General features: G+C 26.2%; 1 protein-coding gene across 1 annotated transcript in view; it reads right to left on the reverse strand.

Moving 5' to 3' along the window:
- LOC117171071 (kinase suppressor of Ras 2) overlaps positions 1–21,995 on the reverse strand; it is a 42,032-nt gene that overhangs the window by 16,977 nt on the left and 3,060 nt on the right. The window contains exons 2-9 of the mRNA XM_033358123.1: positions 19,068–19,208; positions 18,609–18,756; positions 18,153–18,413; positions 9,491–9,644; positions 9,008–9,183; positions 5,170–5,427; positions 2,098–2,237; positions 1,850–1,973 (exon numbers count right to left, since the gene is read on the reverse strand). Coding sequence (XP_033214014.1) covers positions 1,850–1,973; positions 2,098–2,237; positions 5,170–5,427; positions 9,008–9,183; positions 9,491–9,644; positions 18,153–18,413; positions 18,609–18,756; positions 19,068–19,208 — 1,402 coding nt within the window. The remainder of the gene's footprint in view (positions 1–1,849; positions 1,974–2,097; positions 2,238–5,169; positions 5,428–9,007; positions 9,184–9,490; positions 9,645–18,152; positions 18,414–18,608; positions 18,757–19,067; positions 19,209–21,995) is intronic.

Consider the following 21,995-nt stretch of genomic DNA (forward strand, 5'->3'; position numbering starts at 1 on the left):
TCAAAGTCTCAAAGCTTTGATTTGACACGGCTGCTTTTCATTCAAAGGACAGTACTAGTTTCGAAACCTGTCTTACATTTTTTCTTTTTCTAGCCTCACAGTCCCTATGGGATAAAATATAGGGACCAAAGATTACTTTTTGTCACGCTCATAGGGTACTTTTTTCGCGCTTTAAGGGGAAAATATTCAGGATAAATTCATAAGATTTCAAAAGAATTTAAATGAATTGAAAACAATTTAAAAAATATAAAAAAAACTTAATTGACTTCACTAAATTTTAAATGAGCTTGGAAAAAATGTAAGGCTGTTCAAAAGAAGTTGCTGTAATGCTTACGAATTAAAAGTAAGGTTAAAACATTTCAAGAGCAATCAAATATAAACTTTTAAAAATTCAAAAAAACCTACTGAATTAAATGGAATTGGATGAATTCATAAGAATGTAAGTAAATTACAAAATTCAAGAGAATTCCAAAGAATTGAAAAGAAATCAAGGTGAATTTAAAAAAAAAGCTTCAAATTTTTGAAATTCTACAAATTTCTAACCAAAAAAGTGACTAATGACTATAAAACAATTCAAGTTCAATTCAAAAGAATTCAAATAAATAAGAAAAAATTAATCGGAAAAATGCCACTGATTACACTAAAATTTGATCGAATTTAGATAAATTTAAAGGAAATGAGAAGAATTCGTTGAAATTCATAAAAATCAAACATGATTTTAAAAACTAAGCGAAATATATTGAAAATCTTAAAAATAAAAAATTTAATTTATATTTTTAAATTAAAAATAATATATAAAATATAATTTAAATACATATTAAATTAATAATATATTTTATTTAATAATTAAATTTAATAATTATAAAAGAAATTTAATCAAGTGGATTCGAAACAATTCAAAAATATGAAAAAATGTATTGAATTGATTAAGTTTGAAATGAGTATAGAACAATTAAAGAGAATTTGGTGAAATTCCTATGAATTTAAGGTGAATTTAAAAGACTTTAAGATGAATTAAACAAAACTTGTTAAAAATCCACTGAATTCAGCAAAATTAAATGAATTTAGAAGAATTTAAAAGGATTCAAAAGAATTCTGGGTAAACTAATAATAATTCAAGGTGAATTCTAAATGAACTGCAACAAACAATTTAAAAACTTAGAAACCCTACACAACACAATACTTTTCTGAATAAATTGTTTAAAATCCATTAAAATATTATAAAATCCCGTGAAATTACCTGACATTTTATAAAATTTCCTGAAATCCTGGAAAATTTATTAAAAATACCCCGAAAGCTCATAAAAACCCATAAAATCATTAAAATTCCTAAAAATCTTTTAAAATATCCTATAACTTACAGGTCTTGCAAAATCCTTTCAAAATATTTTAAATCCTTTGATATTCTTTGAAATCACTTGAAAGTTTAACTGAACTTTAAAATCATTGAAATCCACCGAAATCTTATAAAATCCTGTAAAATCTTTTAAAATAAATTAAAACCTTATAGATCTTGTAAAATCGCTCCATATTTTCCGAAATTCAAAAAAATTCTTTATTCTAAAATATTTCAAACGCCTTTAAATCCCTTCAAATCAATGTAAATAATAAAAAATTCCTTGGAATCTTTTAAAATTTCTCACAATATTTCAAATCCAGGAAATTTAGAAATAGCGATACGCCTGAATTGAATAGTAATTAATCCACGAATTAATTCATTGAAAGAAAAGTGACATTATTAAAAGTTACACTATGAGCTGTAAAAAGGTCTTTTCTCTAAAAGAAAGACTTATTGACTCCGTAATTTAACGATAGACGGTTCCTTAAAATAAAAGAAAGCATTCATTACCTGGAAAATGGAACTGTTGCTTCGTAGGCGCCTGAGGAGTTTGGCTAACATTAGCAGGTAACAAAGCTGGACTAGAAGGTGTTGAGCTGTTGCAGCTCGAGGTATTTGAACTAGAATCGGCACCCTAATATCGAAATATAATCAATTTCACATTTAAACTCACTTACTTATTTAATAAACTTACTTAGATTTACTTGACAAAAAAGTCCAAAAAATGTTAAGATGATATCAAATTAATTGATTATTACCTGAAAGGCTATACTGACAGAAGAATGTGGATGAGAACGTTTACGGTCCCTTCGATTCAGAGACATCAATAAATTAGAATTATGATGATTCGGCGACGTGATGCCCGGCTTGCTCAATATTGGAGAAGCGTTAGCCATACCTAAAATATGAAGGAAAAAAAAATAAATTCGTATATTGAAGAACGACACCCTTAGGAATAGTCCATAAACTAAGTTACCACTTTAGAGGGAGGGGGGAGGCAATTTAGAGAAAATTTTTATCTGAACGTACATATGGTAACGCTTTTAGTACGTTTTCAGATTATGAATGTTTATGGTAGAAAATTAATCTTCTTGTTTAAAAATGTATGTTTTAAGTTAAAAATTCAACTATTTGGTTGAGAACTCTTGAATTTTATTTAAAAATTCTTCTTTTGTGGTAGCAAATTAACCTTTTTGTTCAAAAATTCTTCTTTTTTAATTGAAAATTCAACATTTTGGTTCAGAATTCTTGAATTTGGTTAAAAATTCGTCTTTTTGTACTAAATTAATCTTTTTGTTTATTAAAAATTCATCTTTTTTGGTATTAAATTAATCTTTTTGTTTAAAAATTCATCTTTTTTAGTTAAAACTTTAACTTTTTGCATCAGAATACTTGAATTTTGTTAAAAATTCAAGTTTTTGGTAGTAAATTAATCTTTTCTTTTTTTATTCATCTTTATTGTTCAAAATTTAACAACTAGGTTTTAAAGTTGAACTGTTTCTTGAAAATTTAAAAAAAAATCTTTCTTTTCTAAAAATTCAACTTTCTGGTTGAGAAGTCTTAAATTTGATTGAAAATTGGTATTTCTTGGTAGTAAATTCATCTTTTTGTTTTAAGATTTAACAACTAGGTGCTAAAGTTAAACGACTTACCTAAAAATGTAATTTATCGCTGATGATTTAAAATTTTAATTAAAAATTTATCTCTTTCATTTACAGTTGAACTTTTTTATTGAAAATTAATTCTTTTTTGGTTGAAAAATTCTACTTTTTGGTGAGAACTCTTACATTTTATTAAAAACTCTTCTTTTTTGGTAGCAAATTAACCTTTTTGTTTAAAAATTCTTAAATTTGTTTAAATATTCGTCTTTCTGTACTAAATTAATTTTTTTGTTTATTAAAAATTCATCTTTTTTGGTATTAAATTAATCTTTTTGTTTAAAAATTCATCTTTTTTATTTGAAACTTTAACTTTTTCTTCAGAATTCTTGAATTTTGTTAAAAATTTGTCTTTTTGGTAGTAAACGAATAATTTTTTTTAATTAATTTTTTTTGTTAAAAATTTAACAACTAGGTTTTAAAGTTGAACTTTTTTTTGAAAATTAAAAAAAAATATCTCTTTCTAAAAATTCAACTTTTGGTTGAGAAGTCTTAAATTTTATGGAAAATTGGTATTTTTTTGCAGTAAATTAAACTTCTTGTTTAAAAATTCTTCTTTTTGATTAAAAATTTAACTTTTTGGTTGAGAACTCTACAATTTTATTTAAAATACTTCTCTTTTGATAGCAAATAAACCTTTTTGTTAAAAAATTCGAATTTTTTAGTTGAAAAATCAACGTTTTGGTTCAGAATTCTTAAATTTTGTTGAAAATTCGTCTTTCTTGTAGTAAATTAATCTTTTTGTTTAAAAATTCGCTTAAGAATTCTTGAATTTAGTTAAAAATTCGACTTTTTGGTAGTAAATTTATCTTTTTTTTTTTCATTCATCTTTATTGTTAAAAATTTAACAACTAGGTTTTAAAGTTGAACTGTTTCTTGAAAATTAAAAAAAAATCTTTCTTTTCTAAAAATTCAACTTTCTGGTTGAGAAGTCTTAAATTTGATTGAAAATTGGTATTTCTTGGTAGTAAATTCATATCTTTGTTTTTAAATTTAACAACAAGGTTTTAAAGTTGAACTACTTACTTAAAAATGTATTTTTTCGCTGATGATTCAAAATTTTATTTAAAAATTCATCTCTTGGGTTAAAAATTTAACTTTTTGGTTAAGAACTCTTGAATTTTATTAAAAATTCTTTTTTGTTAGTAGTAAATTAACCTTCGTGTTTTAAAAAATCGTCTTTTTTTTAGTAAATTATTCTTTTTGTTTAAAAGTTCATCTTTTTTTAGTTAAAAATTCAACTTTTTGGTTGAGAATCTTCAATTTAATTGAAAATTCGTCTTTTTTTATAATAATTTAATCTTTTTGTTTTAAAACTCATCTTTCTTAGTTTGCAAATTCAACATTTTTATTAAAAACTCGTCTTTTTATAGTAAACCAATCTTTTTATTTGAAAATTCATCTTTCTTAGTTGAACATTCATTTTTGGTTGAGAATTCTTGAATTAAAAAAAATTTTCGGTAAATAATTAATATTTTTTTTCGAAAATCCATGTTTCTGGTTAAAAATTTACAATGTGATTAAAAGTTTAACTATTCCATTTTTGATAAAAAATGTAATTATAATGCAATGATAATGGTTTATCAATAAGTTCTATTAATTCAAAACAATTTTCAATAATATTTTTATCAAAGTGAAAAAAGTGTTCTATAAGCATAACCATATTATTTTTTTTATTACTTTAAGAACAATTATAGTCAAACAATTAATGCAAGGATTCGGATTACATTTAAAAATAGTAATCTAAAAAAAAAACTCAGAACTTTTTAGCAAAGTTAAAATAAAACTTTTAGATCGCAAGAACTGATAAAATTGTCTGTATTAAAATTCATCGAAATTTAATCAGTTCACGAATTTCTTCTTGAACATCTTCCAGTTTTTTCTGCTTTTCCCATTGAACCTTCCATATTTTTTTCATTTAATTCTTACACTATGCCTGATATTTGCCTTTTCCTTAAATTTTCGTTTACATTTTTTAAATGTAGAATTGGCTATAAAACACTAAATTATTAAGACTTTGAAATAGAGAAGTTTAAAAAAGATTCAGTCATTTTTGGTTAATTCCATGACTTTTCCAGGTTTATTTTACTTTCATCTCATAAAACCAGCTTTCAGTTTTTCCTGATAAATTATTATTATTAATTTCGAATTTGAAATGAATTTTGAATTTACTGTCGGCTTGAAGAGTCCGTTTGAACTCGTCAATGAGTTCCTGAGGTAGACCGCACGAGGGCGGAACTTTGGACGCACAGTCCTTGTGACACTTGTATTTGCACTCCTTGCACTTAAGACCGATGAACATCTGCTTGTCGCAATAATCACAGGTCGTCATCATCTTGAACGTCTTTGTGAAGCGATGCGTGATCATGTGACCCATTCCACGACTCACGGTCGGCGTTCGCGGAGACTTTGGCACTTGGAGACTCGTCCCTACAAATAATGAGAGAGCGAGTACATTAAATAGCGAAAAATTAGTGAAGATAAAAATCGTGAAGGAGTGAAAACTAATTCCAACTCTTCTGACAAATATTTGCATTCAACGAGAACATTTCTAATTAAATTATTAACAAAACCCACCTCCAGAATCAGGGTGGCCATTTTATTAAGAGGAACAAAATACCGGTCATTTCCTGGTTCGCAAATACTTTCCAAGGTCAATGAAATTAAAAAATCCGAACTGTAAAGCTATTTTTTTTCGCATTTGAAGTAGTAAAAACTGAGCTGGAAATAATTTTAAGCAATTTTAAGCCCGAAGTATTAAAAATTGAACCATTACATTTTTGTTATAAACAGAACACTTCTTAAATTAAAAGTTGAATTATTTTTATTTTACTATCGTGTAAAAGTTTACGTTCACCTCTTTTTTGATGACTGATAAAGTTCTCTTAATTTTAATTATGTCAGAGCTAAACAATTTTCTCTTTAAAGTATTGAATTCTCTCAAAATTCTCTATAAAATGAGTCCAGGGTGGAGACAATTTGTCTATTTTGTATACAGATATTGCAAAAATAGTGTAAATTGCAATGTTATCTGAATTTTTCAATAAGTTCTGTAACAATAAATATTTTTTAATGTTACTGGACTCATTTTTAAGCTATTTTTCTAGTTCGTAAATATATGAAACATATAACCATAAAGTTTCTATAAAAGTCCCTTAAAATACAAAAATTTCATAAGAATTTTAATGATTTCCCAAAGATTTCGAAAAGATTTTAAATATTCAAAGCTTTCTAAACTAATAGAGAATCTCCAAATAAAAAATATAAACAATTCCGAAGTAGAAAGCGTCAACATTCGAGAATTTTTATATTGATACCTTCAAACAAAAAGATAATTCAAACTGAACATTTTCAAACTAAGTACAATTAAAATTCAAAACTTCAAAATTGAACAATTTTAAGATCATTGAAATTAGACAAAGAAAAAAAGAAGCAGCGCAAATTTTTGAAAGTGAAAGAAAATGGAAAATAAATATTATTATAAACATTTCCATTCTCCATTTTCTGCTTAAATTTGTACAATTTGAATCACTTTTAATTTTGAACGGTCAAATTTTCGAAATTTCAACCTTAGACTATTCAAGTTTTAATGATTAGATTTACAATTATTTGAATATTAAAAGGTTTTAATTTTGAAATTCAACCATTTTTAGCGATTTCAGTTTAAATAAAAATATATTGAATTTTTCCATCTAAAAATTGTTGTAATTTGAATGCATTCTATAAAAAATGATCCCTCTAATTTGAAATAAAATTGTATAGTTAAAAAAACCAAATCAATATTATTCAATTGCACACTCTGATATAGTTTAAAATTGCCTGACTTATAAAATATTAAACTTAAATAGTAATTTTTGTAGCGTCTTCATTCAAAAATTATTTTATTGTGAAGGATTTCAATTATTTTTACAATATAGATTGAGTTCATATTTTTTTTCATTTTTAGGCGCTCCTTACTTAAATTTTAATCGTCTAATTTAAAATATTTTAAATTATTTAATTTGAATCGGCTTGAAATAATATCTAATAACTTAATTATTAAAAGCTCAAGGGGTAACAATCTCAAGAAAAATCATGAGACTAAAAGAATTCGAATGAAACTGGAAATAATTAAAATAAAGTGGAAACAATTTTAAATAAAAGAAATTCAACTGATTTCTGTCAAATTAAAACGAATTTAGAGGGCTTTAAGATAAACGAGAATTTGATGAAATTCATAAACATTCGATGAAATTTTAAACAAATAAAATGAATTGAAAACAATTTAAAAATATGAAAAAACTTTGTTGAACTCAGCTTAGAAAAATTTAAGTCAATTCAAAGAAATGTAAGGAAACGCCTAAGAATTGAAAGGAAGTAAAATGATTCAAGATCAATTAAAGAATATTTGTTTGAAATAAAAAAATTCACTGAATTAAGTAAGACAATTCTGGAGAATTCTAAAGAATTCAGGGATAATTAATAAGAATTCAGGGTGAATTCCAAACGGAGAATTAAAAATTTCTTCAAATCTTGGAAACTCTACTAATTTATAGCCAAAAAAGAATTCAAATGAACGAGCAATCATTTTTAAACTTGAAAAAATTCCATTGATTTCAGTAAAATTTGAGTGAACTTAGAGGAATGTAAAGGAAATGAGAAGAATTCGATGAAATTGATAAAAAAAATCAAGCTGAATTTAAAAAGCAATCAAAAGAATTGAAAACAATTCAAAAATGTGAACAAATATTAAATATTGAAATTCCTTAAAATTACTAAACCCCTTAAAATCTCTTGAAAATGGTTTAGAATCTTTTAAAATACCATAAAAGATTTCAAAGTCTGAAATCCCTTCAAAACTACGTATTATACCTAAAAGAAATTTTAATCCTTTGCTCGTTTTATCCATTGAATTAAAAAAATATAAAATAATTCTAAAGAATTAAAATAAATTCAGGATAAATTGCTCAGAATTCAAAGTGAATTTCAAAAAACAATTTAAAAACTATTCAAATCCTTTAAAATCCAACAAAATACCTCACTTCTCGTGAATACATTCTTGAAAATTCACTAAAATATGATAAAATCCCCTTAAATTCTATGAGATTTGGCGATATTAATGAAAGTATAGGAAAATCTTTTTGCAATCGCTTTGAAATTCATCCAAATTATTAAAATAAATTACAAATTTCTAGAAATATTTTAAGATTCACTAAATTAGTTCAAATCCTTTAAAATCCAACGAAATGCCTCACTTCTTCTGAATAAATTCTTGGAAATCCACTAAAAATGTTAGAAAATCTCGTGAAATTATATATTTTCTGAAATCCTGGAAAATGTATTAAAATACACTGCGAACTTTAGGATCCCTTAAAATAATTGAAATCCTCGGAAACCTTGTAAAATCATGTGAAATCTTTTAAAATATCATAAAACCCTAATGGCCCTGTAAAATCGTTCCATATCTTCTGAAACTCTAGAAAAATTCTTTATCATAAAATATTCAAAATGCTTTGAAATTCCTTCAAATTATTTAAATTAATTAATCATTCGTTTGATTTTTTTCAATTCGCTGAAAAAAACTTCATATTAAAAGCTCTTGGAACTGCTTTAAAAGTTTTAAAAACACCCTAAAATCTTTAAAATCCCCTGAAATATTTCAACGAAATTCAAGACAATTTAGAAATAATTGAATAATGATTAACCCATGAGTTAATTTATTGAAAGAAATGTGAAATAATTAAAAGATGGGGCTGCTCATGGAACCAAATTCTTGACACAGATGTTTTGAAAGTTGAACATTAGACGATTTTAAAGTTCGTATTTAAAATTCAACAATTCCAAATTCCAAATTTCTATTTTTGAAATAATTTAAAATAATTCCAAAAGAAACTCAATTTCCAATAATTGCATAAGAAGTTTAAAGTGATTAGATATGTTTTTGCACTAAAACAAAGAAGTCAACAAATTCCCGATGAAAAATTAAAATTAAAATTAAATTTAATAATCAATCCCTCCTAGATTTTCTCACCTGTTCCTTTTGAACTATTATCATCACTTTCAGCGCTGGAGTACGGAGGCGATTTAATTGGACTGCTGGTATTCTGGGCGAAACCCTCGCAAATGATATCCGTACCAGTGCAAGAACTAGGTTCTGTTGGCAAACGACATCTTCTGCTAACGGAGCCAACTTGGTCATTTGGACAACTGAAAAATTAATATCACATCAAATGATGTTAATAAAATCTTTGTAAGTTAAAGAAGGTAACTTTCAGAACTTACGTCACAAATTTAAGTATTGAAAATTACCAATTTTTCTCATTAATTTACAAAAAAATGTTTTGTCTCGCACAATATTCAACATCTTTTTACTGCATCAAAAATTCATCATTTTTATACGATATACATAGTAGGCGTCAATTTACGTAATTAATAATTACTATGCAATGGCAGCAACTTTGATTATTTTTAATTATTTAAAATGTCAATAATAAATATTTATATTTTTTAGCACCTAGCAGCCGAGTCTCCATTTTCAAGTCGATTCGCCAATTGTGACTCGTGTGACTTGGACTTTGTCAGTGGGAAGACTTCCGGTTGCTGGAAGCTCTGAAGTCCGGTCTGGTTCTTTTTAGATGAAGGGGGAGTGGTCAGAAATTTTAAGCACGCTGTAAAAACAGAAAATGTTGATGTTAATTTTTAAGAAATCATTTTGATTCTTTGAAATGTGCACACTTTTTAGAAGATTTTTTTGATTTTACGGTAACGTTTTATTCAACATTTTAATCATGTACAATATGTTCTTTCAACCAGACTAGTTAAGAATCTTCCAAAAAGTTACGTAATAGGAAGACATTATTTTACTTTAAAAAATCGTGCCGATAAATTATGCTAATTACACCAATTTTCGTGCATTTCATCTTATTTCAATTATTTGCAATTCTATTTAATACTACAAAATACTAAAAAATATACGAATTTTATCACTAAATGTTACTTAAAATTTTTTTTAGCAATATATTAGTTTAGGCAGATTATTTTATTAGATTAGTGGGACATTTACCTCACTTTATAATAGTAATAAAGTATAACTTTAAAAGCGTTTATCTCTCACATATATACTAATATTCCTTAATCAATCTTTTCATTTTTGTTTTGTCAGTTTATAATAATCGAAAATTTAAATAAAAATTTTAAAAACTTTTTTAAGGTATATAAAATCGGTTTAAAATATGATGAAATTACTTGTAGGTGATTTGTTTGAATGTACATCCAGAATTTAATTATTATTTATTCTTTAATTGTCACTAATTGGTAGAATAAATGGCAGGTAATATATATCTTCATGTGGTTTCTATTAAATCAAATTTAAGCTCAATTGATTATTTTTCTTAAATTTAAATATCTAATTAATATCAAGCCATTTTTATATCCCCATCATTTATGATAGAATGTATTGGATTCAAGTGAATTTGGATCTATCCAAATTTCATCAACTCTCAGCGTTTCGAGACCCCGCGAGTCACGAAAAACGGGATTCACGATAACACCTGCCTAGCAGTCTGTCTGTAGTCTGATAAAGCGATAAGTTTTGAATTAATTCTCTAATGAGAATTTCCTTAAGTCTACAGAATTTTCTGTTTTTTTTTTTTTTTTAATACCGATAATAGTTTTGGGTTAAAATAATCATGGGAAATGTCATAAGAAAATAACAAATTCAAATTTATTTCTAAACAACGCAATATAAGATGAAAGGTTTACAGCAAAGTTTCTCATCTTTAAAATATCTACAAAATTGCGAATAAAGATAAATGGAAAATAAGGAACAAATATTAAAATTAAATTGGTACTTTTTTATAATATCTGAATAAACATTCCCGGACAGTGATACAGAAATTAATATAACATACATTTAATATCATATTTTTTAACACAGTATTGAAAATTTCGCTTTTTAAACATAAATTTAATCAAGTAGAAAGTACGAAAAACGTGATGAGAATATATTCGTTAAAGAAAAAGTAGTTTTAATAAAGGATAATGCACAAATTGAAAAATTACTAAATTACAGTTGTCAATGGCTTCTGTTATAAAATAAAAATTGCATCTCTCAATGTGCCTACAACAATTTGTTGAAACCTGACCTATAATAATTCCAATACAAATAAATAAAAAATAATTTTTCACTATGAGTGTATCGAATATTCAGGAAATCACCTTACTTAAAATTTTTAATATAACGTATTACTCGGTGTTTACTTTTTCGGTTTATTATTTTTTATGAATTTTATAAATACTGATATTTTAAGAATTTTGATAGTTCAAATATGAACACCAGATTTGTATTTTTACTAGAACATTAAAGCATAAAACTCGGATCATTTTTCAGAAAAATGATGTATATACATTTTTTTTTAAAGAAAATCTTAGATGATTTTAAAACGTTGCATTAGATTTACGGAAGTTCTTTTAATTAAAGCGAGAAAATTCCAGTCAATTCAATATGAATGGCAAATTTATTTCAATTTACATACAATTATTTAAAATTAGCTAATTATTTTTCATATTAACCAAATGTGATTCGCCACGTGTGACATAATTCGACACCCTAATTTCAAAACATTTTCTTAATATTAAGAAAAACATCAAAAATACAATTTCAATGGATTTACAGATGAACTACATCGGATTATAATTATAAAAATAATCGGACAAAATGGACTACATCAAGGTAGAATTAAATTCGACTATTTGAATGTGATTAGAATTTTCTATAAGATTTCATTGACTGCGTTTTTTTGGACTTATTTGTCACATAATTTAAAATTAATTTAAATTTAATTTAAATTTAATTATTTAATTATGAATACCGATTTTTGAATAATTTTCAAAATCTGTCATTAAGTCAAAATTATGTTCTTAATTTTGAAGTTACTTTTGGTTCAATTACCAAAAGTATGTTAAAGAAACGGTTTCTTCATTCTTTGAGTTTTTAAAATTACCCAATCGGCATCGCGTAAAAGCGATAACAATGCTTTCGAGCTTTTGTGACACGCCTATTTTTTTTAGAAGGATTTCGTCAAGTAGGAATATTGTAAAATCCATTCCAAAAATTATTTAAAATCTTGCAAAAAGTGTGTACCAAAAAGGGAAAAATTGAGTATTGAACATGATTCCACTCTTTTGTCGATTACCGACCTTTTAGTTTAACAAAATAAAATAAAATATCAAACATTTGAGGTTAGTGTATCTAATTTCACGTAGTTGATTGTATTTCGCAAAATATATTACTATTCAGAATTTTATAATTTACTTTTACGTTTAGAATATTTTCTACAAAAAGGCGTATGCAGTCCGATCTCAAGATGTACTAACTATGCTAACCTTCCTGACATTTCCATCAATCCTATCATAATTTCATGCAACAATACTTAATGTTTCGCGAAATAAGTCGATTTTTTATTCCATTATATTTACTTTTATTTGGAAAATTGTACTATGTCAAGGAAATGCGATAATAATCACGTCAAACTTCAACAAAAACACTTGAAAAACGCTGACTTGAAATACGAAAATGCTTACGTTTCGTGGCCCTTGGAATAGGCAAGCGTTCAGTGTATTTTAAATCTTTATTAAGGTTTCAGTATATAAATATATGTTTAACCTCACAGAATTTGGTTATTTTCATATCCAAAAATAAGTTGTTTCATATTAATCAGCCCCATGCCACTTTTTTAGAGGCCTGTGGAAAATATTTATCATGAGACTTGACGGTCGCCGCTTGGCGGTGCCGGCTATGCAGTTGGCCTAGAATTGAAATATTGCAAGGCAAGTGTTAAAAAAAATGTTTTTCAAATAAAAATAATTTTCTGATGGTTCTGGGTAAAAGATAATAATCTTTAAGATTTTTTATTACCTTCTAAATAAAAAATAATTAGAGAAAATCGTAGAATTCACTGCTTTTAGACGTCAATCCCAATGCATTTTTACTAACCACAACAAATCATAATTCATGCGCAATCAAATTAGACATATCATTATTTGTGTAATTTTCAAGTATCCAAAAAGATATTTTATAATATTTTTTATTATGTTATACTATATATATATAACATAAGAATTATTTTATTTATTAATTTAAATTCATTTCGAATTTTCAAATATGTTAATACACAAATTATATGTTTTAATGAACACAGTGTGCTCCCTTATTTATTATTATAATATGTTCTTTCAAGTTCAAAAAATGAACCTTGTTAAAAATGATTCATAAAATGGAGAAAAATATACTAATTTTAATTATAACTAATTTTGGACAAGAAGACAAGGTGAACTTTTGAAAAAAATATTTCGGGTTTTCTTTATTTGGCAGTAACAATTTAGAGTTTAATGTTTTCCTTTTTCTCTGAAGGTAAAAGTTGCAATTCTTATTTAAATATAATGCTGTATCGCTTATTTTATTCCTTAAAAGATTTTCTGCAAATCTCATTGGTAGTTTTTACTTTAAAATGCACTCATGTAAACCTATTGTTTACAAAAATAACGATTTTATAATCCCTGAATAAATTTTTTTATCTAAAAACGTATCGATGAGATTTGAGGAGAATCTTTTCATGAGTAAAATAAGCCCTACAGCATTAGGATTGAATAATAGTTGCAACTTTTACCTAAAGTGTTAAATAAACAATGAAAATTGTTCTTTTCCAAAACCAGTAATAATTTGCAATAAAATATTTTCTTCGATTTTATAAATCATTTTTAAAAACGTTTATTATTTAGCTTGAAATAACTTTAGTTCATGTTTAATTTAAAAACAAGTATAATGAAAATTCCTTTTCCCTCTTAAATCTTAGGCTAAATTTCATGAAAATATTTATGGCGAAAAGCAAATTTTTGATATGAATTCATTACAATAAATTAAATTTGTTGACTATGTGTAATTTTACTTCATTTTTTCAAACTTGAAAATTTTTTAAGCTACCATTTTTTTTTAATTCTGCAAAATAATAAAAAAATGTTCTGGAATCTTCCAGAAAATAACTTTAAATTTTCCTAATAATCTGGAGAATGTTGTTTTATTTTCTAAAAACCTTTCTGAATTCATAAAAAAGCTTCTTTTTACAAAATTGTAAACAATTTACATTTTCTCAGAATTTTTATAGTTATAAAATTAAACATTAAAAAAAAAATCTTTTTGATATATCTGAACGTTCTAAATGTCTTTTAAAAATTTTCGAATTTTTCTTAACATTTTTTAAAGACAAAAAAATTTGCCTTCAAGACTGCCAGTTTATTTTTCGAAATATTTATGGAAATACTTTGAAATCTTTTAGAACATTATCCTAAAGTTAATTTTTCACAATAAAAAATCATTCAACATTTTTCTGGGAATCTAAAGAAAAAATATTTATTCTCTTGAAACTTTTCGTAATTTTAATCCTGCTTCCCGTTTCAAAATTTTCAAAAATCTACATTGAAAAAATAGGCTTTTTCACAAGTGTAAAACTAACTGGGAATTGTTTGAATAATTTAAAATATTTATTAAGCATAATACCATTTTTTTTAAACTTTGACTCTTTTTTCTTTAAGAATCAGTTCTTCAAAATACAGAAATTACTTAAAATTTTACCAAGAATCTTGAGACAATTTTATTGTTCTCCTAAAACCTTTAAAACTTCTTAAAAGGCTTCTCATTTTTTGTTCTAAATCATCAAAAATGTACATTTCGTTTTACATTTATCACAATCTTCTCAAGATTTAAATTATTTTCGATTCTTTTAAACTTAAAATTAACCTTTTAAAATAAAATCTGAATAATTTTGAAATTTCCTGAGTCTTATTGTCCGTTTGGTAACAAAATTAAAAAAAGAAGAAAATTATAAAATTTTAAAAAGTTACTATAAAATTATAAAAATTTATAAAATTACACCCGCGATAAACTTGATTCTATTTATTACATAACAGTCATCTAAAACTGTGAAATAATTTATATATTCATTAAATTAATCTTTAAAAGACATAATTTAATCACTTAAAATGAAAATAAACATTGATTGATAATTCTTTTCTGTAGATTCGATTAAAATAATTATGCTCAATAATTTAAAACCTAAATGCACTAATAGGCGAGTATAAATAAATGTAAAATGGATAAAATAGCAATTTGTAAATTATTTCGAAAATTTGGTTCCTATGTTGTGATTTCTTATTTAGAACAAGATCCTTTAGATCATGTTTAATTTAAAAACAAGTATAATGAAAATTCCCTTTTTGTCCTAAATCAAAAACTAAATTTCATCAATTAATTACATTTCTTCACAATTTATAATTTTAGTTCATTTTTTTAAACTTGAAAATATATTAAGATATCATTTTTTTTATTATCTAAAGTACAAAGACGTTGATTTGGATTATGTTAAATAATGCCCAATATTTACACAGGGTGGCCGTTTTAATCGACGAAATAAATTCCCGGTCATTTCTCGCTTTTTTCTTGGTTCGCAAACATTTTTCACGCTCAATGAAATTTAAAAAATGGAACACTAAAGCTGACAAAAATTCCAATTGAGGTAATAAAAACTGAGTTGCAAATGAAAGCACTCAAAGTGGAACTGTTAAATTTTGAACTTTAAAAATTGAAATTTAAAAGTTTTTAATTAAAAATTTTTTTATTCAAATGCTCAATAATTTACGCGTATAAAATTGATGGTAATAACATTTTTCAATATAAAAAAATATATATCCACGTTATCATTTTCAATGCTCTAAATTAAAACATCAATCAATGAACTTTAAAATTTTCAAAATTATAACATTTTAAGGAATTCCAAGCTAGAAACATCAAATATTGAAAAATTGAAACATTTTAACTGAACACTTCGTAAATTAGAAATTTAATTATTTTATTTTAAAATAGTTTAAACGTCCTTGGAAAGCTTCAACATTTTATTTCAAAATCTTGAGAATTCTAGAAGTTATTTTAAATTTATTTTAAATTTAAAATTATTTTGGAAATATTTTCAGAACTTCTAAATATCTGTCAAAATGGATTGAATTTTTTCTACAATTTTCAGAAAGACCTGCAAATTTTAGAACATTTCTTTACAATTTGGATGTAAAAATAACAATTGAACATTTATTATTTGTAGGCGAAATTTGAGTAATTTTAAGAGATATGTAGAGAGTTTGAAAAGATTCAAACTTAATGTAAAAATTGAAATGATGGCCTGATATAAAACAAAATGTAAATTTTCGCACATTTTAAACAAAAAAATAGATTATTTTCAAGAATTGTGAAAGGCTTAAAAATAATAAAAACATTTTCTTAAGATTCCTAGGAAAATTAAAAATAACTTTTCATTTTGAAAAATGATTTTAAGAGAATATTTAAAAAGTTTTTCAAAGATTTAAACAAAATTTTCAAAAAAGATTCAAGAAGATTTTAAGAAAGCTTTCTAAAATTTGCATGATAATTTTTAATCTTTTTAAAACTGCTAAATATCTCTTAAAATTACTGAAATTTTTTCTTCAGATGTTCATTTGTAAATTATACATCAAAATTTAAAAATATCACTTACAAATTAAGCATTTTTCAAATACCAGGTTTTCTATCTCAAACGATTCAGTTAATGATTCTTTACTTTTAAATCTTTGGTTTCAATTTACTTGTCTTAAATAAAAATTCAAATATTGCTAAGTATTCAATAATTAATCTTCTTTTTAATTATAAACTTCAAATTGAATGGGTTAAAATGGAATATTTTAGACTGAAACAATATTTTAAATTTAATAAAATCCTTTAATCAGGAATATATTATTATGAAGTTATTTTTAAGTTGAAAATAGTTTATAAATTTTCAGCCACACGTTCACATTTGTTTAATTACTAAGACTTTCAAATTGAAACCGTTAAAATCTGAACATTCTTAAATGTTGAACCGGTTTAAAATCGTGTTGTCAAATCATGTTTGTTCACTTTTTATTACTTAAAGAACAGATGAACTAAAAAAAAAATGATTTATTTATGAAATAAAAATTTTTTTTATAAAAAAATTTAAACATCAAAGGCTTTTATTTTTTATTTGTTCAAGTCTTTGAGAAAGCATTTAAAAATTCTTTAAATTAAAAATGTAAAATTCCCGGTAAAAAAAATGCACTGTCGTTTCCCGGGGTTTTCCGGTCATTACCCAGTCTAGCGGCCATCCTGTCACAGTTAATATAAACAATAAAATAATGTTTTTAAAAAGAGAAAAACATTATTCAACAATATTTATAAGATTATTTGGTGCTTTGAAGAATTGTATTTTGTTAGCTTTGTCCTGCTCCCGATTACTTTTTTATTCTGAATTACAATAAAAACAAACGCACTTCACGATTTTTGTTCAAAATTTCAACACTGCGTATATTTGATCTAAAAGCAGTTTTTTTTCAGTTTTCTTTCGCTTAGAAAATGGAAAATGTCGACAAGATCACTTAAAACGTTCAAAGATTATTTAACACTGTCATTAAATTACTTTTAATAGGTAAAATAGAGACAGTTTTTTTTTAAAGTACTAAATAGGTAAAAATACAAAATGCAAATGGAAATAAGAGATATGGAACCAAACTATGAGGCATGCAATCTGGAAACCTACTAAGCTTGCAATATTATTCACTTTCTGGCTGCGTTCCATATAAACAAAACCTCAAAACGTCGAGAATTGCTGAAAAACTGGATAGGTCTATATTCACATGAAACTAACACCACCCATCACAAACAATTAGAATGTAAAAAAATACGATTTCACGGCCAAACTAGGTTCCTATGAAAAAGGCGGTTAAGGGGCATTTCGTAGATCTTTTTGAGTCAAGAAACTTTGCTGTTCGAGCTCTCACAGTTTCTTGAGAGAGTTGAATTTTCCTACTTTTATGTATCACGGTAAAGCCATAAATATTAGCGGTAAAGGCTGGCTAACTAACTTGACCTACTTTTTTGGACCGCAAAAAACTTAAACCATTTGAAATTCTGATAAAAAAATCCATAGAAAATTATCGCCTCATTAGACTAGAGACCGACCGACAGACAGATATGTTCGTAAAACCCGTTTTACTGTATATAATTCCAAATTCACATGAAACTAATAATTTCCACCATAAATAATGAAAATGTAAAAATGAATGAGTAGAACTTTACTTACGGCGACCTTGTCTGAGGAGGGATGGCGTTGAGGGTGGACTAGTATTGGACGATAGTGAAATAAAGGAAGATGCCTGCGCCAAGGTATCCCTATTAAGATTATTATTATTATACGGAATGCTCTCTTCGGAAGGTACTGAACTTCGTGTCCCGCGCGATCGAAGAGGTCGAGGTGAAGGTCCACTTCGCAGGTGATGTCTGTCCCAGGAATCCCAGTAGAGGTTCATCTCGTTGTTGTCCATGTCGCCTCGCAAAAGGACATCTTTAAAAAATAGATTTTTTCTATACAGATCAATCTGTAAAATACTAAAAATCTTATAGGACCTTGTCAAATAAATAAAATCATTAAAATCATGAAAGTTGCGCGAAATTTACGTGAAGTTCTCAGATTGGATTATTAAATGTAAAAACTTTTAGAATAAGAAACTAAGTACTTTAAGATAAAAAAAATCTTTACCCATATAACGGCGGAGATTATGAAGGGCACGACAAAGTCTGCGAAGTTCTTCCTCGTGTCGCATGTTATTTTCCCCCAACATGCTACCCAATTCGTGCTCGGATTTTTCCTTCAACGCCTCCAGAGAATTCGCTTTCGAGCAAACCATCTGCAAAAAAATTCATCGGTGTTGTATAATTTAATTTAGAATCACTAACGCTTCCTCGTATTTTACCAACAAAAATCAAATCCTAGGTTATTATATTTAAGCGACTATTTTTGACAAAAGAAATTTTTCAATGCTATAAATTTTATTTATGCAATTTTCAGACGGCTGTATGATTTACAGATTTCAGTTCGTAATCGATTTTTTTTGGCAAATAAACCTTTTTTACTTAAAAAATTCCTCCGAAATTATTTTTTGTTGCTGAAGTAGGTTGAGACTCAGAGTGCACTTTCTTTATTTTCGAAAATTGTTACCTGAATGGATTCTGGTGTAAGACCCACAACTCTCAACCATTGCGACAGAGATGGACATTGTCGCATTTCCACAGGCAGCGATTCCTCTGGGAGTTTTGATTTGGTCACAAGTTGCTTGGAATATAACTTGATCAACTTCCCCTGTACATAAAAATATAAGTTTTTTTTTACAATAAGCAAAATGCGCTTTTTATGAATAAATAATTTGATCACTCAATTGAAGTAAATTAAATAAAAAGAAGAGAGCTAATAATTTCAGTTTTTCTGATAATTGAAACAAATGTTTTTTATAACTAAGATGAACTATACATTTTGAAACTGTGAAAGCAAATTTCGAGAAGTTTCTCAAAACAAAAAACTTCTTTTTTATTTATAATGTGGCCCTCGGGGTTTGCATACTTTAAAATATTGTCTATCCTGATTAACTGCTAATTTTCTAAATTGTGCACCTTAAAAATGGCCCATTTTTTTAGACGTTCAAACTTAAATAGCTTTATCAGTATTGATCATTCAAAAAAGATTATTTATGAATTAAAAACTATGACAATTGTACAGTATTGAACTCAAAGTATTTTTAATAGAATAATTTTGAACTTAAAGTTTTTATAATATTGTACTAATTAAAACTAAAGTTTTTCAAAAACTTAGAAATTAACATTTTTTTCTGAGAATTTTGTAATACTTGCAATTATATCAATAAAAACTATACAGCTTCTGCATAAAGCATCGAAATTTGCATATATTCTCACAATTTTTCCCTCCGACTTATTTAAAGATGTGTTTTTGTAATTTTTCCTAAAATAACGTATAGAAATAGAAATTTTAACAATATACGAACACAAAATTGATGTCGGGGAAAAAATAATTACAGTGCATTCTTGTTTATTTCAAGACGCACTTATTCCAACGCTTATCTATTTCAAGTTCCCTTTGCTGGGCTATTTCAAATTGCGCAGTTCCGTCACCACCCACCATGGTTTCTGCATCGTCCGCGTCAGTGACTGATGAATTAAAAAAGAGGCCCGAAAAGCGGGAAGCCCACGTTGGTTTCAATTGCGTATTTTAGCATGACGTCATGGAAATTGCATACGACTTTTTGGAGAAAATATTATAAATGTAAAAGAGTCATAAATGTATGAATTGTAATATTTGTCAATTGCATACTGTATATTCTCAGACATGTTCCATTCTTTTCGCAAAAAATGTTACTATTTAGACCTTTATAAGTTACTTTTACGTTTAGAGTATTTTCTTCAAGAAGGGGTATGCAGTCCCATGTCAAAATATCCCATCTATGATAACCTTCCTGACATTTCCACCTATCGACTTTTCATTCTATTATAATGATTTTTAGTTGTAAAACTGTACTATTTCAAGGAAATGTTATATTTGTCACGTCGTACGACAACAAAAACACTTTAAAAAACACTGACATTCATGAAGCGCAGATGCTTAGCCAAATATTTACCTTTCGCGGCCGATAAAATATACAAGAGTTCACTGTATTTATTTGCACGTGTAAAACTTATCCTCAATCAAAGACTGAAGTGGTAATTATTAATTAAAACTAGATTGCAGATCACAAGTATGATACCACCTGTTTATCGATGATTGCTTACTTTTGTTTAAAGTTAATTATATGATAGTTAACATCCTTTGCCTAAAATAAATGAAAAGCCATCAGAGCTATCTATAAAATGAGCCCGGCTGAAGTTATTTTATCGATTTCTTAAGAAGATATTGCAAAACTAGAGCAATTAACAATGTTTTCTTTAAATTGAAACGAAATCTAACATAATAAATATTTTTAATGCCTTTTAGACCATTCTAATGTAAATTTAAATATTTTTCTTCTGGCTGATTAAAAATAAACTACTGTCGCAGATTGGCGGTACGATCAGCGAAAGTACTTTCCTATGTCTCATCAAGAGTCGAAGTTGAGAAACAAAATCTAAGAAATTCTCGGCAATTACTGCTGTCGAGGTCGACAACAGTAATCGCCGACTGATACTTGACATTTGAGAACTGGACATTTTTAGTCGTATTTCGAGAACCCGTAATGATTTTTTAAGTTTTATGGGCTTAAATTTAAGATAAAACTTCAAAAAATATGTGGTATGAATTGAGATTTTTGCTACAACTATTCTTGGGCATGCCACAAGTTAAAGTCAAGGTACAAAATTCGAAAAATTATTGCGTTTTTTTAAAACTTCTCAAATGGTATATTCTCTTCAAAAGATTAACAATACCTTTAGTAGAGGTTAGTTGATACATAATTTAATAAGCTTTCTAACGGATTTTTAAAAAAGTATTTCGCCTCATTTTTGAAAGAGTAACCAAATTTCAAAATCGGCAACGAATAAAAAATTGTTTAAATTAAATTCTTTTAAACGATTTGAATTGTTTTCTATTAGTATTTTCCTACAGAGAGATGTCTTGCAAATTTTTCAACTTTTTTTAACAACTTCGTCAAATGTTTATTATGATAAATGTCCTACTTATCGTGACGGTTTCAATAATCGTGAAACTTGGTTATAATTTGAATATATTGTTAAAAAATATGTTAAAGGTAACATTTAATTATTCAACCCATTTATTTTTAATATTTTATAATAGCAAATATAAATTAAATGCATTAAAAGTGAAACTTGAATTCGCAAATGATAATATAGTTTTAGTCCGATTCAAATTATTTTAAGCTTTTATCTAAAATAATCGAATTGTGTGATGGAGCGCATCATCATATTTCAGTACATATCACTATTTAAAAAGTCATTTTTACAAACGGAATCAAATAATAGCGCTTAAAAATAGTAAAACTCGACTCCAGGAACTGCCAGGAACATTATATCTCAACAACAGACATCCTTGATTTAAATCTGTATAAAATTTTAAACGTTTTCAATTAGAAATCCTAAAATTGCAAAA

The sequence above is a fragment of the Belonocnema kinseyi genome, chromosome 1, assembly GCF_010883055.1.
Source record: "Belonocnema kinseyi isolate 2016_QV_RU_SX_M_011 chromosome 1, B_treatae_v1, whole genome shotgun sequence".
NCBI lineage: Eukaryota > Metazoa > Arthropoda > Insecta > Hymenoptera > Cynipidae > Belonocnema > Belonocnema kinseyi.